This window comes from Pseudophryne corroboree, chromosome 12, assembly GCF_028390025.1.
Source record: "Pseudophryne corroboree isolate aPseCor3 chromosome 12, aPseCor3.hap2, whole genome shotgun sequence".
Taxonomy (NCBI): domain Eukaryota; kingdom Metazoa; phylum Chordata; class Amphibia; order Anura; family Myobatrachidae; genus Pseudophryne; species Pseudophryne corroboree.
The window spans coordinates 75244149-75267450 of NC_086455.1; the positions used below are offsets into that span (position 1 = coordinate 75244149).

At 47.4% G+C, this 23302-nt stretch overlaps 1 protein-coding gene across 2 annotated transcripts in view; it reads right to left on the reverse strand.

Moving 5' to 3' along the window:
- The window catches only part of CDAN1 (codanin 1), a 390144-nt gene that overhangs the window by 349657 nt on the left and 17185 nt on the right, over positions 1 to 23302 (reverse strand). For both annotated transcript variants that reach the window (XM_063947654.1, XM_063947653.1), the window contains exons 2-4: positions 4404 to 5086; positions 1283 to 1492; positions 797 to 978 (exon numbers count right to left, since the gene is read on the reverse strand). In XM_063947654.1, the coding sequence (XP_063803724.1) occupies positions 797 to 978; positions 1283 to 1492; positions 4404 to 5086 (1075 nt within the window). The remainder of the gene's footprint in view (positions 1 to 796; positions 979 to 1282; positions 1493 to 4403; positions 5087 to 23302) is intronic.

Below are 23302 nucleotides of genomic sequence, written 5' to 3' on the forward strand. Positions count from 1 at the left end.
AAGTTGATGTCATGCTCCCAGGATCAATTAAGTATAACAACGGAGATGCCAAACAGTGCCCGTAATTCATGTATTAGTGATAGCAAGTCTGTCTGTATTCATTTGTACAATGGGGATAATTCTGAGTTGATCGCAGCAGCAAGTTTGTTAGCAATTGGGCAAAACCATGTGCACTGCAGGGAGGGCAGATATAACATGTGCAGAGAGAGTTAGATTTGGGTGGGTTATTTTGTTTCTGTGCAGGGTAAATACTGGCTGCTTTATTTTTACACTGCAATTTAGATTTCAGTTTGAACACACCCCACCCAAATCTATCTCTCTCTGCACATGTTATATCTGCCTCCCCTGCAGTGCACATGGTTTTGCCCAACTGCTAACAAAGTTCCTGCTGCGATCAACTCAGAATTACCCCCCAATAGACGTTCTGAACATCACACTGAGAGAAGTTCTGGTCAACTAACAACCACAAGATACCGCTGTGTGGTCTTTAATCAACAGCACTGGTTAGCCTGTGTGGTCAAACCGGGCAAAGAACCTCTCCTTTCAGGGCTCAAATGACAGGATTTACACACGTGATGAAAAAGGTTAAATAGATGTACAAATTAAAGATTCACTAAAATAAAAATATTGCTATCTACAGTAAACCAGCTGAAATACTGAAAACATTTAGTAGCTTAAAACCATTGATGCAAACATACATTTTAATAATAGATGTGGTTATAATGACAGCTTTGTATAAATAGTGGGTATAAAGCAATATATCCAGAATGCAGTACAGATATGAAAGGGGACATACCTGTGATGAAGGCTGAATAGAGCTCAGCAAGGACCCCCAGTTGTTTCCTACCAGAAACTTTGTCAGGGTCAGCCACGGCCATCATATCTGAAGAAACACCGGTGTTCCGGCTGTAACTCTGCTTGCTGGGGGTGATGGGATCCAATACTACCGGAGAGGAGGCATGCTGCTGCAACTTGGTTCTACAACATCAGAAATGTGTACGGTAAACTAATCTGTTTAAAGGAGAGGCCAGAATACAACATAACAATGCAAACAAACAATAACATCCTAAATCCTTCACTGGAGTATAAACTTAGCTACAAGAGAAAATAAAATGCAGAAATATACAAAGTAAAAATATATACTGTTCTTAAGAACTACAAAAAAACAACACGCTAGTAATCAGTGATATTCTGTTTTCACTCTGGCTTGCGGTAATACACAACACCCCAAAATACACAACAAACATGGCAAGTGTAGGTGTTGTACAGAAAATGACAGTACATTTCTTTGCGCAATATCTCCCTCTCCTCGTGCAGGCTCCCTGTATAAGGTGTGCGAGCTCCTTCTTGAACGCTGGTAAACACATCTATCGCTGTGCGATTGCGGCCAAGGCTAGATGGGCCAATCGGAGTGGAGGTGAAGCACAGCCCGGACTTGGAATGTACATCATTGATTGGAGTAGGGTTGATCCTTCTGCTAGGTTTTGATTTGCTGGAATATAAAAAAAATAACAATAATAATTAAAAACACTTATTTAATGAGGAAGATCTTTCCAGCAGCATTGTGTGCGACATTTACAAATGAAGGAAGAGTTGGGTATTTTAGAAAGACAGCATTATAAGGAGCCATGGGGATGGAGGAAAAGTGACTTTTAATTCATGTATTGCAGAAAAAGTGTATTTAATTGAAGTGGACCAAGAAGCTACATTTCTTCATGCACGAGTGTTAATTACTATCAAAGTGAAGGCGGTAACTTAGAACAATTCCAGAAAGTCTCCAGTCTCATTATACATCACCTTGCTGGGAATAATCACTGGCCACCAAGTCTTTTTATGTATCACCTTGCTGGGGATAATCACTGGCCACCAAGTCTTTTTATGTATCACCTTGCTGGGGATAATCACTGGCCACCAAGTGTTTTTATGTATCACCTTGCTGGGGATAATCACTGGCCACCAAGTGTTTTTATGTATCACCTTGCTGGGGATAATCACTGGCCACCAAGTGTTTTTATGTATCACCTTGCTGGGGATAATCACTGGCCACCAAGACTTTTTATGTATCACCTTGCTGGGGATAATCACTGGCCACCAAGTGTTTTTATGTATCACCTTGCTGGGGATAATCACTGGCCACCAAGACTTTTTATGTATCACCTTGCTGGGGATAATCACTGGCCACCAAGTCTTTTTATGTATCACCTTGCTGGGGATAATCACTGGCCACCAAGTGTTTTTATGTATCACCTTGCTGGGGATAATTACTGGCCACCAAGTGTTTTTATGTAACACCTTGCTGGGGATAATCACTGACCACCAAGTGTTTTTATGTATCACCTTGCTGGGGATAATCACTGGCCACCAAGTGTTTTTATGTATCACCTTGCTGGGGATAATCACTGGCCACCAAGTGTTTTTATGTATCACCTTGCTGGGGATAATCACTGGCCACCAAGTGTTTTTATGTATCACCTTGCTGGGGATAATCACTGGCCACCAAGTGTTTTTATGTATCACCTTGCTGGGGATAATCACTGGCCACCAAGTGTTTTTATGTATCACCTTGCTGGGGATAATCACTGGCCACCAAGTGTTTTTATGTATCACCTTGCTGGGGATAATCACTGGCCACCAAGTGTTTTTATGTATCACCTTGCTGGGGATAATCACTGGCCACCAAGTGTTTTTATGTATCACCTTGCTGGGGATAATCACTGGCCACCAAGTGTTTTTATGTATCACCTTGCTGGGGATAATCACTGGCCACCAAGTGTTTTTATGTATCACCTTGCTGGGGATAATCACTGGCCACCAAGTGTTTTTATGTATCACCTTGCTGGGGATAATCACTGGCCACCAAGTGTTTTTATGTATCACCTTGCTGGGGATAATCACTGGCCACCAAGTCTTTTTATGTATCACCTTGCTGGGGATAATCACTGGCCACCAAGTGTTTTTATGTATCACCTTGCTGGGGATAATCACTGGCCACCAAGTGTTTTTATGTATCACCTTGCTGGGGATAATCACTGGCCACCAAGTCTTTTTATGTATCACCTTGCTGGGGATAATCACTGGCCACCAAGTCTTTTTATGTATCACCTTGCTGGGGATAATCACTGGCCACCAAGTCTTTTTATGTATCACCTTGCTGGGGATAATCACTGGTCACCAAGTGTTTTTATGTATCACCTTGCTGGGGATAATCACTGGCCACCAAGTGTTTTTATGTATCACCTTGCTGGGGATTATCACTGGCCACCAAGTCTTTTTATGTATCACCTTGCTGGGGATAATCACTGGCCACCAAGTCTTTTTATGTATCACCTTGCTGGGAATAATCACTGGCCACCAAGTCTTTTTATGTATCACCTTGCTGGGGATAATCACTGGCCACCAAGTCTTTTTATGTATCACCTTGCTGGGGATAATCACTGGCCACCTAGTCTTTTTATGTATCACCTTGCTGGGGATAATCACTGGCCACCAAGTCTTTTTATGTATCACCTTGCTGGGGATAATCACTGGTCACCAAGTGTTTTTATGTATCACCTTGCTGGGGATAATCACTGGCCACCAAGTCTTTTTATGTATCACCTTGCTGGGGATAATCACTGGCCACCAAGTCTTTTTATGTATCACCTTGCTGGGGATAATCACTGGCCACCAAGTCTTTTTATGTATCCCCTTGCTGGGGATAATCACTGGCCACCAAGTCTTTTTATGTATCACCTTGCTGGGGATAATCACTGGCCACCAAGTCTTTTTATGTATCACCTTGCTGGGGATAATCACTGGCCACCAAGTCTTTTTATGTATCACCTTGCTGGAGATAATCACTGGCTACCTGCCATGCACTCATAGGGGCTAATTCTCTGATACCTGCTGTGCGTTTTCGCACAGCGGGCGATCAGGTCTGAACTGGCGCATGCCAGAGATGCGATCGGCATCTCAGCCCAGCGATCGCCTCTGTCTGATTTCGCTGGGCGAGAGGGGTTGGGCCGCTGTTTTGAGGGCAGTGACCGCATGACGTCACACGCAACCGCTGTGACCCGGAGAGCGACGGGTAGCTCCCTACCAGCGCACGGGATCTGCGCTGGTAGGGAGCTACTCTTCAGGTACAAAAGTATTGCCGCCGTGCAATGCTTTTGTACCTGTGCGGGGGAAGCAGAGCCAGACATGCAGGGATCGTAGATGTGCTAAATTTAGCACATCTACGATCAAGTCTGAATTACCCCCATAGGGTTACTGAAATCTTACCTGAGTTTAACAGTGAAGCAAGAGCTGCTCTGCTGAGACACGAGAGAGAATGGAAAAGGTAGCAAGCACAGCCGCGGAAGGAAAGCATTTTATCATTTGGGATCTGCATTTACAGAATCCATAGGAAAGTAATTTTTGTGTACCTCGAGGATTCACAGGTTGCACCCATAGGAGGAAATTCCTCCAAGTTGTTAAGATGTATCTCTTGAGTAACAGGAGAGCTGGTAATATTTATAACTTGCTTTCTCCTGTTTGCACTCCATGAAGTGTTTTCTCCTTGCAACTCATCTTCAATGGATCTTAAACTCAGATCTTTGGAAACGTTGCGACTGGAATGGCTCTTTTTCCGGCCTCGTCTAGGCGCCTGTGTTTCTGGAGTGAACACAATAAAGTTCCCGAGATTTGATTTCTGTGCTGACCGCTTTTCCCCGTGGTAAGGACTGGAGCTGGAATTTGGACTATTCTTAAAAAATGTTCTACTCGAACAGTTTGTCAAGTTTGACCTGCTCAAAAAAGAGGAGTTGCTGGACGTGGAGTTGGAAGACAGAACGGAAACATCCGAAGCATTAGAGCATGTGGAGGTTGGAGGAAAAAGCTGTGCTCGACTGCCCCGCTGTCCAGACAAGTTGCTGGATCTTTTATCAGGTATCGTTCTTTGGGTACCAGTATAAATGGTTTTAGGAGCAGCATTTGGTGTTTTTGCTGGAGTAGAAGGTCCATTGCTCAAAATCTGACTGGTCTGCTCTCGTAGAAAGTTGAGCAGAAAGGGAGCAAAATCTTTTCGAAGCGAGTAAAGCGAGGCAAGACTGGGACTGACGGGACTCTCCTAAAAAGAAAAAAAGAAATAAGTATTCAAGGTATTTATCCCTTCCTAACAGAGCTCAAAAACGACAGAATTATTGTTATTATATACAGGAGAACAAAGATCACCAATTACACTTTTGCTCAAGCAATCTTTCACACCTTGGTTTACGGACACTTAGGGGTTGATTCAATTACAGGTCGACTACAGAATTATTGTTATTATATACAGGTGATCAAAGATCACCAATTCCATTTTTGCTCAAGCAATCTTTCACACCTTGGTCTACAGACACTTAGGGGTCGATTTAATTAGCCTTGTCTCATTTACAGTATCTTCAGAACTTGCTTGTAGTCCGGGCCAAGATTGGGCCACTACTGGTATTTCCACGCAGTTGCAACCGCAGCTCATCAACCTCGTGGCTCAACCCATAATGGTCTGATATTCTATGCTAAATTTTTAGGTTACTTTCCAGTCTGTAGCACGATATTTTCATGACTACTGTATTAAAATTAGCCTGGCCACGTAGGTATAAAATACCTCCACGGATTAAATATGTTATACAATAACATTTACTTAGATAGCACCACCACATTATGCAGCACTTCACAAATAATATTAATTCAGTTTCACCAGTCCCTAAACAAATGAACCTAACAATTAGGGAACTATGGCCCTCATTTCGAGTTGTTCGCTCGCTAGCTGCTTTAAGCAGCATTGCACACGCTAGGCCACCGCCCTCTGGGAGTTTATTTTAGCTTAGCATAATAGTGAACGAAAGAGTAGCAGAACTGCTACTAAATATTTTCTTGCAGTTTCTGAGTAGCTCCAGACTTACTCACAGATTGCGATCAGCTCGGTACGTTTAGTTCCTGGTTTGACGTCACTAACACGCCCTGCGTTCGGCCAGCCACTCCCCCATTTCTCCAGACACTTCCGCGTTTTTCCCTGACACGCCTGCGTTTTTTTAGCACACTCCCGGAAAACGCTCAGTTTCCACCCAGAAACGCCCCTTTCCTGTCAATCATTCACCGATCAGCAGTGCAACTGAAAAGCACCGCACGAACACCAGCAAATCTACTAAGTTTTGTGTAAAATAACTTAGCGCATGCGCTCTGCGTACCATGTGCATGCGCATTTAGCAACAAATCGCAGCATAGCGAAAAATCGGCAACGAGCGATCAACTCGGAGTGACCACCTATATGACAAAAACACAATGATCCATTTTTGACAGACACTACCAAACTATGTATTTCAGCTTAATGGGTCAGCGCTAAATACTTCAAATTTCAGAGATGAACTTTAATGCTATGGGTCGGATTGTGAGTCGGACTAAAGTGGCTGTATTTGCAGGATGTCGCGGAAAACAGGAATTTAATACCTACCGGTAAATCCTTTTCTCATAGTCCGTAGTGAATACTGGGTAAAGGTACTTAGTACTGTAGGGTATAGATCGGGTCCATTGGAGCCATGGCACTTTAAGAAATGAATAGTGTGCTGGCTCCTCCCCTTTATGCCCCTCCCGAGACTCAGTCTAGGAAAACTGTGCCTAGGAGACGGACATATTTTGAGAGAAAGATATAGACAACATGCGGTGAGGTAACGAACCAACCCACAACTGAATAGAAACAGCAGAGCTATCCACAACAGAGGAATATAACGCTATTACAACAAGGATAGCAACGCAAACCAAACGTGAAACAGGAACAGCAACAGCAGTTCCAATCCAAACACTTATAACCAGTAAACAGGAACAAAGCACTCAGGTGGGCGCCCAGTATCCACTACGGACTACGAGAAAAGGAATTACCGGTATTAAATTCCTATTTTCTCTAACGTCCTAGTGGATACTGGGGAAAGGTACTTAGTACTGTGGGGAAGTCCCAAAGCTCCCAGAACGGGTGGGGGAGTGCTGAGACACCTGCAAAACCGCCTTGCCAAACTTTAGGTCATCCCTGGCCAAGGTATCGTACCAATAAAATTTCACAAATGTGTTCGAACCAGACCAAGTAGCCGCTCGACACAACTGTAAGGCAGACACACCCCGAGCAGCCGGCCAGGAAGAGCACACTGACCTTGTGGAGTGGGCCTGAATAGAAGTCGGCAGCGGCAGTGCTGCCGAAGTATAGGCTTACTGGATAGTCAACCTGAGCCAACGAGCAATGGACTGCTTAGAAGCAGGCCGACCAATCTTGGTTGCATCATAAAGGACAAAAAGCAAGTCAGATTTCCTATGACAAGCAGCCCTCTTGACGTAAATTCTCGAAGCCCTCAGCACATCCAGGGACTTTGGAGCAACAGAAGTGTCGGTCAAAACTGGAAATACTATTGGTTGATTCACATGGAAAGCCGACACCACCTTTGGCAGAAACTGTGGGCAAGTTCTAAACTCTGCCCAGTCTTCATGAAAAATTAAATATGGGCTTTTACATGATAAGGCCCCCAATTCTGAGGTAAGTCTGGCAGATGCTACTTCCGGCAGGCCCGCCAATTCCTTCTGGAAGAAAATCGAGAGAGACTAAATCTGAACCTTGATGGAGCTCAAACGTAGGCCCAAATCCACTCCTGCTTGCAGGTAAAGCAGAAACCAGCGAAGGCTAAACTCCGTAGGAGGATAACGTCTACCCTCACACCACGAAACATATTTCTTCCAGATACGGTGGTAATGTTTAGACGTGACCCCCTTACAAGCCTGAATTATGGTGGACACAACCATAGGAGACCCTTTCTAGTCAAAATCTCCCTCTCAACCTCCACGCCATCAAACATAGCCGTTGTAAGTCTGGATAGACGAACAGTCCTTGTTGAAGAAGATATACTCGATCAACGGTAGCAGCCATGGATCCTCCAGAGACATTGCAAGGCGGTCCACATACCAGACCCTTCTAGGCCAATTTGGGGCAATTAGAATTGCCTGAACTCTTTCCTTTTTGAGTATTTTTAGAACTCTTGGAAGGAGAGGAATCAAAGGGAACAGATACACGAACTGGTAAGACCACTGAGCTGTCAGAGCATTCACCGCCGCCGCCAGTGGGTCCCTCGTTCTGGAATAGTAACGATTGAGTTTCCTGTTGAGACAATACGCCATCAGGTCTATCTGTGGACAACCCCACCGGTGAACCAGTTGTTGAAACACCTGAGGGTGGAGGCCCCATTCCCCCGAATGGAGGTCGTGCCTGCTGAGGAAGTCCGCTTCCAAATTGTCCACCACTGGAATGAATATGGCCGAGATGGCTCTTGTGTTGGCTTCTGCCCAGAGGAATATCCTTGACACCGCTCTCTTTGCGGCCATGCTTCTTGTTCCTTCTTGTCGGATTATGTACACCACCGCCGTGGCGTTGTCGGACTGTACCTGGATGGCCTGATTCTGAAGGAGAGGGGAGGCCTGGAGAAGAGCATTGTAAATTGCTCTGCGTTCTAGGATGTTGATTGGAAGTGTCGCTTCCTGGCTCGACCACTGCCCCTGGAACTGAGCCCCTTGGGTCACAGCACCCCCAACTCCGAAGGCTGGCGTCCGTCATCAGTAGAGTCCAAGACTGGGTATTGAAACTCTGACCCTCCACCAGATGGGAGAATCCTTTGGCCCTCAGGTGTGAAGCTTCAAGAGCTATGCCGTCAAAGCCAGTCTGGTCAGGTCCGGGTAGACACAAGGGCCCTGAACGAGGAGGTCTGGGCGTTGAGGAAGTAGAAGAGGACGCTCTATAGATAGACCTTGCAGGTCTCAGAACCAATGCCATCTGGGCCACGCTGGGGGCGACTAGGAGTAGTATTCCCTTTTCTTGCTTGAACTTCCGTAGTAACCTGGAGGAAACACGTACAGTAGCCAAAAGTTCCATGTAATTGCCAGTGCGTCCACGAACGCTGCCTGAGGATCCCTTGTCCTTGATCCGAAGACCGAAACCTTGTGATTGTGTCGAGACGCCATCAGGTCTACATCTGGTAGGACCCACTTGTCCACTAGGAGTTGAAAGACTTCAGGATGAAGACTCCACTCTCCGGCATGAACGTCCTAACGACTGAGGAAATCCGCTTCTCAGTTGAGGACTCCGGGAATGAACACTGCCGATATTGCTGGCAGATGGTGTTTCGCCCAACAGAGGATTTTTGATACTTCCAGCATTGCCATGCGGCTTCGAGTGCCGCCTTAATGATTTATGTACGCCACTCTGGTGGCGTTGTCTGGTTGCACTTTGAACAGACCTGTTCTGTACCAGAGGTAGGGCAAGCGTCAATGCATTGAACACTGACCGCAATTCCAGAATGTTTATCGGGAGGAGAGATTCCTCCCTGGTCCACCGACCCTGGAGAGAGTGCTGCTCCAACACCGCGTCCCAACCCCGCAGACTGGCGTACGTTGTCAGGAAGACCCAGTTGGAGATCCAGAAGGGACGGCCCCTGCTCAACTGTTGGTCATGTAGCTACCAGCTCAGTGACAGACGAACCTCTGGAGTCAAGGAGATCACTTGAGACCTGATCCGATGGGGCAGGCCGTCCCACTTGGCAAAGATTAACCTCTGCAGAGGGCGGGAATGAAATTGATCGTACTCTACCATGTCAAAATCCCACACCATGAGGCCTAGTACTTGCATCGCCGAGTGTATCGACACTCTTGGGCGAGAGAGGAAGTATCTGATCCTGTTCTAAAGTTTCAGGATTTTCTCTGGAGACAAAGACAATCTCTGGTTGTGTGTGTCCAGCTGTGCCCCCAGGTGCACCATGTTCCAAGCAGGGACTAGCGGGACTTTTTCCAGTTGATTAGCCACCCGTGGGATTGTAGGAATTGGGCCGTCAGTTCCAGATGATTGAGGAGAACATCTTGGGAGTTCACCAGGATCAGCAAGTCATCCAGATACGGCAGGATCCTGATTCCCTGACGGCGGAGAAGAGCCGTCATCATGGCCATGAATTTGGTGAAGATCCGAGGGGCCGTGGCCAGTCCAAATGGCTGAGCCTGGAACTGATAATGGAGGTTGCCAATAGCAAACTGCAGATATTGTTGACACGATACGGCAATAGGTATATGCAGGTAAGCATCCTGTATGTCCAGGGATACCATATAGTTGTAGGGTTCCTTGGCCAGTACAATAGAGCGCAGAGTTAGCATATGTAATTTGGACACTCTCACAAATTTGTTTGATGCTTTGAGGTTGAGTATAGGCCGGAAGGACCCATTTGGCTTCGGAACTAGAAACAGGGTCAAATAGTATAACCTGCCTCTCTAGGACAGAGGTACCAGCACTACCCCTCCTGTGTCCGGGAGGGATTGCACAACCGAATGTAGAGCTTGCACTTTCAAATGATCCAAAGGGATAACCGTCGAGCAGAACTGGCGAGGGGCACGTCTCTTGAAAGAGATTGCGTACCCGTGAGAGACAACTTTCCCCACCCAGGCGTCTGAAGTGGTTTTTAACCAGGCCTGGGCGAACTGCAGAAGTCGGTCCCCCAGGGGGAGGCCCTCCCCATCATGCAGCAGGCTGACAGGCGGCCCAGGATTGTTTTGCTTTGGGCTTAGTGGTTTTGGTAGTACGAGCCTGTCTCGGGTATGCCTGACCCTTTGCTTTCCCTGGAGGTCAAAAGGAACGAAAAGTGGTACTCGTTGCGTTCGGTGCAGAAGGATTAGTACTTGGGAGAAACGCAGTCTTAGCCGTTGCCAAGTCAGTCACAATCTTACTCAGATCCTCCTCAAAAAGGATGTCTCCCTTAAAAGGGAGCACCTCCAAGGTCTTTTGGGAGTCCACCTTCCAGGACCTCAACCACAGAATTCGGCGAGCCAGTATAGACGTAGTAGACACCTTGGCTGCCATTACACCTGCCTCAGAGGCCACCTCCTGAATATAGTGGGAGGCTGTGGTAATATGAGACAGATATTGTCCGGCAGTGTCAGAAATATCCTGAGGCAGCTCATCCTCAATTGCCTGAACACATGCTTCAATTCCTTTCGCGGCCCAGTAGGCTCCATAGTGGGTCTATGTACAGCACCAGTAAGAGAGTAAACAGACTTCAGGCATCCCTCCACACGCTTATCCGTCGGTTCCTTCAGTGAGGTGACAGGCAGAGTAGATGACACCACAAGACGGGCGACATGAGAGTCCACCGGCAGTCGAGTTTCCCACTTGTTACTCAACTCCGCAGGGATAGTATAACGAGCTACCATCTTGTTAGACAGGGAAAATTTCTTTCCTGGAGACGACCAGGATTTCTGACCAGGATTTCTGACATTTTAACCTTCTGACATTTTAACTAATCAGGTTTCTTAGACGCAGTAGTGGGTTCGATCTCATCATCAATTTAGAGGATCAGCTTAATAGCCTCCACTAGGTCAGGAACATCAACCTGGGTTGCAGATTCCTCATCAAAAGCGACTGTATCAGTGTCTGACAGATCAGTATATTACCCATCCTCGTCAGAAGAATTAACTGAAATATTAGTGGATTGTGAGGAAGAAATGGCCGGCTTAGATGACCCCTTGACCCCAGAGGGGCGTAGGGTAGACTTTTGTCTAACCAAATATTGATTTAATTGTTGTAACTGGGTAGACAGAGTGTCCACCCAGGGCGGATTAACTACAGGGACAATATGTGGCTGCAATGGCACAGGAGGTCTCACAGGGGGCACATGACATGTCACAAGCATATTCAACATACTTGAGAACGCTGCCCAAGGTGGGTCCTGATTGGCCACAGGCTGACTGGGAGATGTATGGCACCAAGGGCCTAAACCATCAGCTAAAACTCCCCCCTCAGGTAAATCCTTGGTGCCAGCACTGCATGATGCAGAACAGTCCTCGGATTTCCCGCCCTGTGTGGCAGACATTATAGGGAATGCAGCCTTTTAGCATAACAGTACAATATAGCCAAATAATACCTGCAAATATCCCCCTGATTTATGTGACAGTAAATACAGGGCACAAACAGAGGATTAAAGCGGTATATGGTGACTGAAATACACAGTAAAAAAACCCAAACAGTATATACTGTGTAGCACTAATATTTAATAAGATTTTAAACCTACCGGTAACTCTTTTTCTCGTAGTCCGTAGAGGATGCTGGGGACTCCGTAAGGACCATGGGGATAGACGGGCTCCGCAGGAGACATGGGCACTTTAAGAAAGACTTTAGATCTGGTGTGCACTGGCTCCTCCCTCTATGCCCCTCCTCCAGACCTCAGTTAGAGAAACTGTGCCCAGAGGAGACGGACAGTACGAGGAAAGGATTATTGTTAATCCAAGGGCAAGATTCATACCAGCCACACCAATCACACCGTATAACTTGTGATATACTATCCAGTTAACAGTATGAAAACGACATAGCATCAGTCCAAGACCGATGAGACTATAACATAACCCTTATTTAAGCAATAACTATATACAAGTCTTGCAGAAGTAGTCCGCACTTGGGACGGGCGCCCAGCATCCTCTACGGACTACGAGAAAAAGATTTACCGGTAGGTTTAAAATCTTATTTTCTCTTACGTCCTAGAGGATGCTGGGGACTTCGTAAGGACCATGGGGATAATACCAAAGCTCCCAAATGGGCGGGAGAGTGCAGATGACTCTGCAGCACCGATTGAGCAAACATGAGGTCGTCCTCAGCCAGGGTATCAAACTTATAGAACTTTGCAAAGGAGTTTGAACCCGACCAAGTAGTAGCTCGGCACAGCTGTAGCGCCGAGACCCCTCTGGCAGCCGCCCAAGAAGAGCCCACCTTCCTAGTGGAATGGTCCTTGACCGATTTAGGTAACGGCAATCCTGCCATAGAATGCGCCTGCTGAATCGTGTTACAGATCCAGCGAGCAATAGTCTACTTTGAAGCAGGGGCACCAATCTTGTTGGTTGCATACATGACAAACAGTGCTTCTGTTTTTCTGACTGTAGCCAATCTGGCCACGTAAATTTTCAAAGCCCTGACCACATCAAGGGACTCGGGATCCTCCAAGTCACGCGTAGCCACAATAGTTCATATGAAAGGATGAAACCACTTTTGGCAGGAATTAAGGACGGGTCCGCAATTCCGCTCTATCCATATGGAAAACCAGATAGGGGCTTTTATGTGATAAAGCCGCTAATTCCGACACTCGCCTAGCTGAAGCCAAGGCTAATGACATGACCACCTTCCAAGTGAGATTTTTCAACTCCATCGTTTTAAGTGGTTCAAACCAGTGTGACTTAATGAAACTTAACACCACGTTAAGGTCCCAAGGTGTCACCGGAGGTACAAAAGGAGGCTGAAAATGCAGTACTCCTTTCACAAAAGTTTGTACTTCAGGGAGAGAGGCCAATTCCTTTTAAAAGAAAATGGATAAGGCCGAAATCTGAACCTTAATAGATACTAATTTTAGGCCGAAATTCACTCCAGTTTGCAGGAAGTGAAGGAAACGGCCCAGATGGAATTCTTCCGTAGGAGCATTCCTGGCATCACACCAAGAAACATATTTTCGCCATATACGGTGATAATGTTTAGAGGTCATGTTCTTCCTAGCCTTTATTAGCGTAGGAATGACCTCATCCGGAATACCCTTATCCGCTAGGATCCGGCGTTCAACCGCCATGCCGTCCAACACAGCCGCGGTAAGTCTTGGAATAGACATGGCCCCTGTTGCAACCGGTCCTGTCTTAGAGGAAGAAGCCACTGATCTTCTGTGAGCATTTCCTGCAGATCCAGATACCAGGTCCTTCGTGGACAATCTGGAACAATGAGGATTGTTCTCATTCCTCTCCCTCCTACCATTCTCAACACCTTGGGTATGAGAGGAAGAGGGGGAAATACATAGACCGACTGGAACACCCACGGTGTCACTAGGGCATCTACAGCTACTGCCTGAGGGTCTCTTGACCTGGTGCAATACCTCTGTAGCTTTTTGTTGAGGCGGGACGCCATCATGTCTATCTGTGGCAGTTCCCACTGACTTGCAATCTGTGCGAAGGTTTCCTGAAGAAGTCCTCTCTTGGATGCAGGTCGTGTTTACTGAGGAAGTCTGCTTCTCGGTTGTCCACTCCCGGAATGAACTGCTGAAAATGCGCTTACATGATTTTCCGCCCAGCGGAGAATCCTGGTGGCTTCTGCCATTTCCACTCTGCTCTTTGTGCCGCCTTGGCGGTTTACATGAGCCACTGCGGTGATGTTATCTGACTGGATCAGAACCGGTAGGTCGCGAAGCAATGTTTCCGCTTGCCGAAGGGCGTTGTATATGGCCCTCAGCTCCAGGATGTTGATTTGAATACAAGTTTTTTGACTTGACCCAAAAGACCTTGGAAGTTTCTTCCCTGTGTGACTGCTCCCCCACCTCGGAGGCTCGCGTCCGTGGCTACCAGAATCCAGTCCTGGATGGCGAACCTGCGACCCTGCAGAAGCTGAGCACTCTGCAGCCACCATAGGAGAGACACCCCGGCCCTAGGGGACAGGGTGATTAACTGATGCATCTGTAGATGTGATCCGGACCACTTGTTCCGTAGATCCCATTGGAAAGTCCTCGCATGGAACCTGCCGAAGGGAATGGCCCCGTAAGATGCCACCATCTTTCCCAGGACCCGAGTGCAGTGATGCACCGACACCTGTTTTGGCTTTAATAGGTTTTTTACCAGAGTCATTAGTTCCTGGGCCTTCTCTATCGGAAGATAAACCCATTTCTGGTCCGTATTCAGAATCATACCCAAGAAGGGCAGACGAGTCATAGGAACCAACTGTGACTTCGGGATATTGAGAATCCAGCCGAGTTGCTGTGACACCTTCAGCGAAAGTGACACGCTGTTCAACAACTGCTCTTTTGCTCTCGCCCTTATTAGGAGATCGTCCAAGTATGGGATAATTGTGACTCCTTGCTTGCGTAGGAGCACCATCATTTCAGCCAATTACCCTGAAATTGGTAATGACAATACTGTACCGTAATTCTCAGGTACGCCTGGGGTGGATAAATGGGAACATGAAGGTATGCAGCCTTTATGTCAAGATACACCATAAAATCCCCCCCCTTCCAGGCTGGCGATGATCGCTCTGAGCGATTCCACCTTGAATTTGAACTTTTTCAAGTAAAGGTTCAGAGATTTTAATTTTAAAATAGGTCTGACCGAACCGTCCGGTTTCGGGACTACAGCCAAGGTTGAGTAATATCCCCTTCCTTGTTGAAGGAGGGGATCCTTGAGCACCACCTGTTGGAGATACAATGTGTGAATTGTATTTAATATTATCTCCCTTTCTGGGGGAAAAGCCGGTAGGGCCGATAAGGAAAACCGGCGAGGAGGCACCTCTTCGAATTCAAGCTTGTAACCCTGAGAAACAATTTCTATTGCCCAGGGATCCACCTGTGAGTGAACTCAGATGTGGCTGAAGAGTCGAAGACGTGCTCCCACTGGGGCGGACTCCCTTAGCGGAGCCCCAGCGTCATGCGGTGGATTTAGTAGAGGCCGGGGAGGACTTCTGTTCCTGGGAACTAGCTGTGCCCTGTGCCATTACCTCTGGTAAGAAAGGACGCTCCTCGTACTTTCTTGTTTTTCTGCGACCGAAAGGACTGCATTTGATAATGTCGTACTTTCTTAGGCTGTGAGGGAATATAAGGCAAAAGATCAGATTTACCAGCTATAGCTGTGGAGACCAGGTCCGAGAGCCCTTCTCCACACAATTCCTCACCCTTGTAAGGTAAAACCTCCATATGCCTCTTTTAGTCGGCATCACCTGTCCATTGCATGTTCCACAGGACACGTCTAGCAGAAATCAACATAGCGTTGACTCTAGAACCCAATAGACCAATGTCTCTTTGAGCATGTCTTATATATAAAACAGCATCTTTTATATATCCTAGGGTCAATAACATGGTATCCTTATCTAGGGTTTCAATCTCCGCTGATAAGGTATCTGTCTACGCTGCTACAGCGCTATAAACCCCTGCCGACACAATCGCCGGTCTGAGTAGTGTACCAGAATGTGTATAAATGGACTTCAAAGTACTTTTCTGCATGCTATCTGCAGGATCCCTGAGGGTAGCTGTATCTTGGTATGTCAGCGCTACCTTTTGGGTAAACGTGTGAGCGCTACCTTTTGGGTAAACGTGTCAATGCCTTGTCCACCCTAGGGGAGGATTCCCATCGTATCCTGGCCCTAGCAGGGAAAGGATACGCCATGAGAATTCTTTTGGGAAACTGCAGTTTCTTGTCTGGAGATTCACGCTCTTTTTCACACAATTCATTTGGTTCATGAGAGGGGGGAAATGTTATCTCAGCTTTCTTCCCCTTAAACATGTGTACCCTCGTGTCAGGGACAGATGGGTCATCAGTGATATGCAAAACATCTTTTATTACAATAATCATATATTGAATACTTTTCTGCCAGTTTTGGCTGTAACTCTGCATCATCGTAGTCGACACTGGAGTCAGACTCCGTGTCGGTATCAGTGTCTATTATTTTGGATAGTGGGCGTTTTGAGACTCTGAAGGTCCCTGCGACATAGGGACAGACATGGGTAGATTCCCTGTCTGTTCTCTAATCTTTTGTGCAATAAATTTACCTCAGCACTTAATTCCACATAACCAGTCAGGTGTCGGCGTTGTCGACGGAGACACCACACACACACATTTGCTCCATCTCCTCCCTAGAAGAGCCTTTTACCTCAGACATGTCGACACACACGTACCGACACACCACACACTCAGGGAATCCTCTTATCTGAAGACCGTTCCCCCACAAGGCCCTTTGGAGAGACAGAGAGAAAGTATGCCAGCACACACCCAGCGCTAATACCTCAGGAAAAACACACAATGTGTTTACCCAGTAGCGCTGTAATACTATTATTTGCTGCCAATTATGTGCCCCCCACCCTCTTCTCTGAAACCCCCTTTCACCGTGGATAAGCAGGGGAGAGTCCAGGGAGCTTCCTCTCAGCTGTGCTGTGGAGAAAATGGCGCTGGTGAGTGCTGAGGAAGAAGCCCCGCCCCCTCGGCGGCAGGCTTCTGTCCCGCTTAAATAAAAACTATATACAGTGCCTAGATATATATATATATATATATATATATATATATATATATATCTTTTGCCAGAAATGAGGTTTATATTGCTGCCCAGGGCACGCCCCCTGCGCCCTGCACCCTTACAGTGACTGCCGTGTGTGAGGTGTGTGGGAGCAATGGCGCACAGCTGCACTGCTGTGCGTTACCTCAGTGAAGATCATGAAGTCTTCTGCCGCCTCTGAAGTCTTCTTTTCTTCTCATACTCACCCGGCTTCTATCTTCCGGCTCTGTGAGGAGGACGGCGGCGCGGATCTGGGACGAACTCCAGGGTGAGACCTGTGTTCTGACTCCCTCTGGAGCTAATGGTGTCCAGTAGCCTAAGAAGCAGAGCCTTGAAACTCACAGAAGTAGGTCTGCTTCTCTCCCCTCAGTCCCTCGATGCAGGGAGTCTGTTGCCAGCAGGCTCCCTGAAAATAAAGAAAACCTAACAAATATACTTTCTGTCAGAAAGTTCAGGAGAGCTCTTTGAAAAGCACCCAGTCTCCACTGGGTACAGTATCAAACTGAGGTCTGGAGGAGGGGCATAGAGGGAGGAGCCAGTGCACACCAGATCTAAAGTCTTTTTTAAAGTGCCCATGTCTCCTACGGAGCCCGTCTATCCCCATGGTCCTTACGGAGTCCCCAGCATCCTCTAGGACGTAAGAGATAGATAGATAGATAGATAGATAGATAGATAGATAGATAGATAGATAGATAGATAGATAGATAGATAGATATATGAGACCCTAATGCACCTGCCCCCCCACCCCACCCCCCCCAGGGTGCAGAAAAATAAGATTTTACTTACCGATAAATCTATTTCTCATAGTCCGTAGTGGATGCTGGGGACTCCGTCAGGACCATGGGGAATAGCGGCTCCGCAGGAGACAGGGCACAAAAGCAAGCTTTTAGGATCACATGGTGTGTACTGGCTCCTCCCCCTATGACCCTCCTCCAAGCCTCAGTTAGGTACTGTGCCCGGACGAGCGTACACAATAAGGAAGGATCTTGAATCCCGGGTAAGACTCATACCAGCCACACCAATCACACCGTACAACTTGTGATTTGAACCCAGTTAACAGTATGATAACAATGAAGTAGCATCTAAAAAAGATGGCTCACAACAATAATAACCCGATTTTTTTTGTAACAATAACTATGTACAAGTAATGCAGACAATCCGCACTTGGGATGGGCGCCCAGCATCCACTACGGACTATGAGAAATAGATTTATCGGTAAGTAAAATCTTATTTTCTCTAACGTCCTAGTGGATGCTGGGGACTCCGTCAGGACCATGGGGATTATACCAAAGCTCCCAAACGGGCGGGAGAGTGCGGATGACTCTGCAGCACCGAATGAGAGAACTCCAGGTCCTCCTCAGCCAGGGTATCAAATTTGTAGAATTTAGCAAACGTGTTTGCCCCTGACCAAGTTGCAGCTCGGCAAAGTTGTAAAGCCGAGACCCCTCGGGCAGCCGCCCAAGATGAGCCCACCTTCCTTGTGGAATGGGCATTTACAGATTTTGGCTGTGGCAGGCCTGCCACAGAATGTGCAAGCTGAATTGTACTACAAATCCAACGAGCAATAGTCTGCTTAGAAGCAGGAGCACCCAGCTTTTTGGGTGCCTACAATATAAACAGCAAGTCAGACTTTCTGACTCCAGCCGTCCTGGAATTATATATATATATATATTTTCAGGGCCCTGACAACGTCTAGCAACTTGGAGTCCTCCAAGTCCCTAGTAGCCGCAGGCACCACAATAGGTTGTTTCAGGTGAAACGCTGACACCACCTTAGGAAGAAACTGGGGACGAGTCCGCAGTTCTGCCCTGTCCCGAATGGAAAATCAAATATGGGCTTTTGTAAGACAAAGCCGCCAATTTTGACAATCGCCTGGCCGAGGCCAGGGCCAACAGCATGGTCACTTTCCATGTGAGATATTTCAAATCCACAGATTTGAGTGGTTCAAACCAATATGATTTGAGGAATCCCAACACTACGTTGAGATCCCACGGTGCCACTGGAGGCACACAAGGGCTGTATATGCAATACTCCCTTGACAAACGTCTGGACTTCAGGAACTGAAGCCAATTCTTTCTGGAAGAAAATCTATAGGGCCGAAACTTGAACCTTAATGGACCCCAATTTGAGGCTCATAGACACTCCTGTTTGCAGGAAGTGCAGAAATCGACCTAGTTGAAATTTTTTTTCGTGGGGCCTTCCTGGCCTCACCCACGCAACATATTTTTACCACATGTGGTGATAACGTTGTGCGGTCACCTCCTTCCTGGCTTTGACCAGGGTAGGTATGACCTCTTCCGGAATGCCTTTTCCCTTAGGATCCGGCGTTCAAACCGCCATGCCGTCAAACGCAGTCGCGGTAAGTCTTGGAACAGACAAGGTCCCTGCTGGAGCAGGTCCTTTCTTAAAGGCCGATGCCACGGTTCCTCTTGGAACAGACATGGTACTTGCTGAAAGCAAATCCCTTCTTAGCTCCCGAGGCCATTAGTCCTCTGTGAGCATCTCTTGAAGTTCCGGTTACCAAGTCCCTCTTGGCCAATCCGGAGCCACGAGTATAGTTCTTACTCCTCTATGTCTTATAATTCTCAATACCTTGGTTATGAGAAGCAGAGGAGGGAACACATACACCGACTGTTACACCCACGGTGTTACCAGGACGTCCACAGCTATCGCCTGAAGGTCTCGTGACCTGGCGCAATACCTGTCCCATTTTTTGTTCGGGCGGGACGCCATCATGTCCACCTTTGGTCTTTCCCAACGGTTCACAATCATGCGGAAAACTTCCCGATGAAGTTCCCACTCTCCCGGGTGGAGGTCGTGCCTGCTGAGGAAGTCTGCTTCCCAGTCGTCCACTCCCGGAATGAACACTGCTGACAGTGCTATCACATGATTTTCCGCCTAGCGAAAAATCCTTGCAGTTTTGCCACTGCCCTCCTGCTTCTTGTGCCGCCCTTTCTGTTTACGTGGGCGACTGCCGTGATGTTATCCCACTGGATCAATACCGGCTGACCTTGAAGCAGAGGTCTTGCTAAGCTTAGAGCATTATAAATTTGCTCTTAGCTCCAGTATATTTATGTGGAGAGAATTCTCCAGACTTGATCACACTCCTTGTGTGACTGCTCCCCAGCCTCTCAGGCTGGCCTCCGTGGTCACGAGCATCCAATCCTGAATGCCGAATCTGCGGCCCTCTAGAAGATGAGCACTCTGTAATCACCACAGGAGAGACACCCTTGTCCTTGGATATAGGGTTATCCGCTGATGCATCTGAAGATGCGATCCGGACCATTTGTCCAGCAGATCCCACTGAAGAGTTCTTGCGTGAAATCTGCCGAATGGAAGCGCTTCGTAATAAGCCACCATTTTTACCAGGACTTTTGTGCAATGATGCACTGACACTTTTCCTGGTTTTAGGAGGATCCCGATTAGCTCGGATAACTCCCTGGCTTTCTCCTCTGGGAGAAACACCTTTTCCTGGACTGTGTCCAGAATCATCCCTAGGACCAGCAGACGTGTCGTCGGAACAACTGCGGTTTTGGAATATTTAGAATCCACCCGTGCTGTCGTAGAACTACTTGAGATAGTGCTACTCCGACCTCCAACTGTTCTCTGGACCTTGTTCTTATCAGGAGGTCGTCCATTTTCTTTGAAGACGAATCCTCCTTTCGGTCATTACCTTGGTAAGGACCCGGGGTGCCTTGGACAATCCAACGGCATCGTCTTGAAACTGATAGTGACAGTTCTGTACCACGAACCTGAGGTACCCTTGGTGAGAAAAGGCAAATTTTGGGACATGGAGGTAAACATCCCTGATGTCCCGGGACACCATATAGTCCCCTTGTTCTTTGCTATCACTGCTCTGAGTGACTCCATCTGGATTTGAACCCTTGTAAGTGTTCAAATTTTTCAGATTTAGAATAGGTCTCACCTAGCCTTCAGTACCACCATATAGTGTGGAGTAATACCCCTTTCCTTGTTGTCGGAGGGGTAATTTTATTATCACCTGCTGGGAATACAGCTTGTGAATTGTTTTCAATACTGCCTCCCTGTCGGAGGGAGACATTGGTACAGCAGACTACAGGAACCTGCGAGGGGGGAAACCTCTCGACATTCCAATCTGTACCCCTTGGATACTACTTGTAGGATCCAGGGGTCCTGTACGGTCCCAGCGTCATGCTGAGAACTTGGTAGAAGCGGTGGAGGGCTTCTGTTCCTGGGAATGGGCTGCCTGCTGCAGTCTTCTTCCCTTTCCTCTATCCCTGGGCAGATATGACTCTTATAGGGACGAAAGGACTGAGGCTGAAAAGACGGTGTCTTTTTCTGCAGAGATGTGACTTAGGGTAAAAAACGGTGGATTTTCCAGCAGTTGCCCTGGCCACCAGGTCCCATGGACCGACCCCAAATAACTCCTCCCCTTTATACGGCAATACATCTTTGTGCCGTTTGGAATCTGCATCACCTGACCACTGTCGTGTCCATAAACATCTTCTTGCAGATATGGACATCGCATTTACTCTTGATGCCAGAGTGCAAATATCCCTCTGCGCATCTCGCATATATAGAAATGCATCCTTTAAATGCTCTATAGTCAATAAAATACTGTCCCTGTCAAAGGTATCAATATTTTTAGTCAGGGAATCCGACCAAGCCACCTCAGCTCTGCACATCCAGGCTGAGGCGATCGCTGGTCGCAGTATAACACCAGCATGTGTGTGTATACTTTTTAGGATATTTTTCAGCCTCCTATCAGCTGGCTCCTTAAGTACGGCCCTATCCGTAGATGGTACCGCCACTTGTTCTGATAAGCGTGTGAGCGCCTTATCCACCCTGAGGGGTGTTTTCCACCGCGCCTTAACTTCTGGCGGGAAAAGGTATACCGCCAATAATTTTCTATCGGGGGAAACCCACGCATCATCACACACTTCATTTAATTTATCTGATTCAGGAAAAACTACAGGTAGTTTTTTCACATCACATATAATACCCTTTTTTGTGGTACTTGGAGTATCAGAAATATGTAACACCTCCTTCATTGCCCTTAACGTGTGGCCCTAAAAGAAAATACGTTTGTTTCTTCACCGTCGACACTGAAATCAGTGTCCGTGTCTGGGTCTGTGTCGACCGACTGAGGTAAATGGGCATTTTACAGCCCCTGACGGTGTTTGAGACGTCTGGACAGATACTAATTTGTTCGCCGGCCCTCTCATGTCGTCAACCGGCTTGCAGCGTGTTGACATTGTCACGTAATTTCCATAAATAAGCCATCCATTCCGGTGTCGACTCCCTAGAGAGTGACATCACCATTACAGGCAATTTGCTCCGCCTCCTCACCAATATTTTCCTCATACATGTCGACACACACGTACCGACATACAGCACACACATAGGGAATGCTCTGATAGAGGACAGGACCCACTAGCCCTTTGGGGAGACAGAGGGAGAGTTTGCCAGCACACACCAAAACGCTATAATTATCCAGGGACAACCTTTATATAAGTGTTCCTCCCTTATAGCATTTTAATATATATACATATCGCCAAATCAGTGCCCCCCCTCTCTGTTTTAACCCTGTTTCTGTAGTGCAGTGCAGGGGAGAGCATGGGAGCCTTCCCACCAGCCTTTCTGTGAGGGAAAATGGCGCTGTGTGCTGAGGAGAATAGGCCCCGCCCCCTTTTCGGCGGGCTTCTTCTCCGGAGTTTTAGATATCTGGCAGGGGTTAAATACATCCATATAGCCTCAAGGGCTATATGTGATGTATTTTTCGCCATACAGGTATTATACATTGCTGCCCAGGGCGCCCCCCCCAGCGCCCTGCACCCTCCGTGACCGCTGTGTGAAGTGTGCTGACAACAATGGCGCACAGCTGCAGTGCTGTGCGCTACCTGATGAAGACTGAGAGTCTTCTGCCGCCTGGTTCCGGACCTCTTCATCTTCAGCGTCTGCAAGGGGGGTCGGCGGCGCGGCTCCGGGACGAACCCCAGGGCGAGCCCTGTGTTCCGACTCCCTCTGGAGCTATGTCCAGTAGCCTAAGAATCCAATCCATCCTGCACGCAGGTGAGTTGAAAATCTCTCCCCTAAGTCCCTCGATGCAGTGAGCCTGTTGCCAGCAGGACTCACTGAAAATAAAGAACCTAAAAACTTTTTCTAAGTAACTCTTTAAGAGAGCCACCTAGATTGCACCCTTCTCGGCCGGGCACAAAAACCTAACTGAGGCTTGGAGGAGGGTCATAGGGGGAGGAGCCAGTA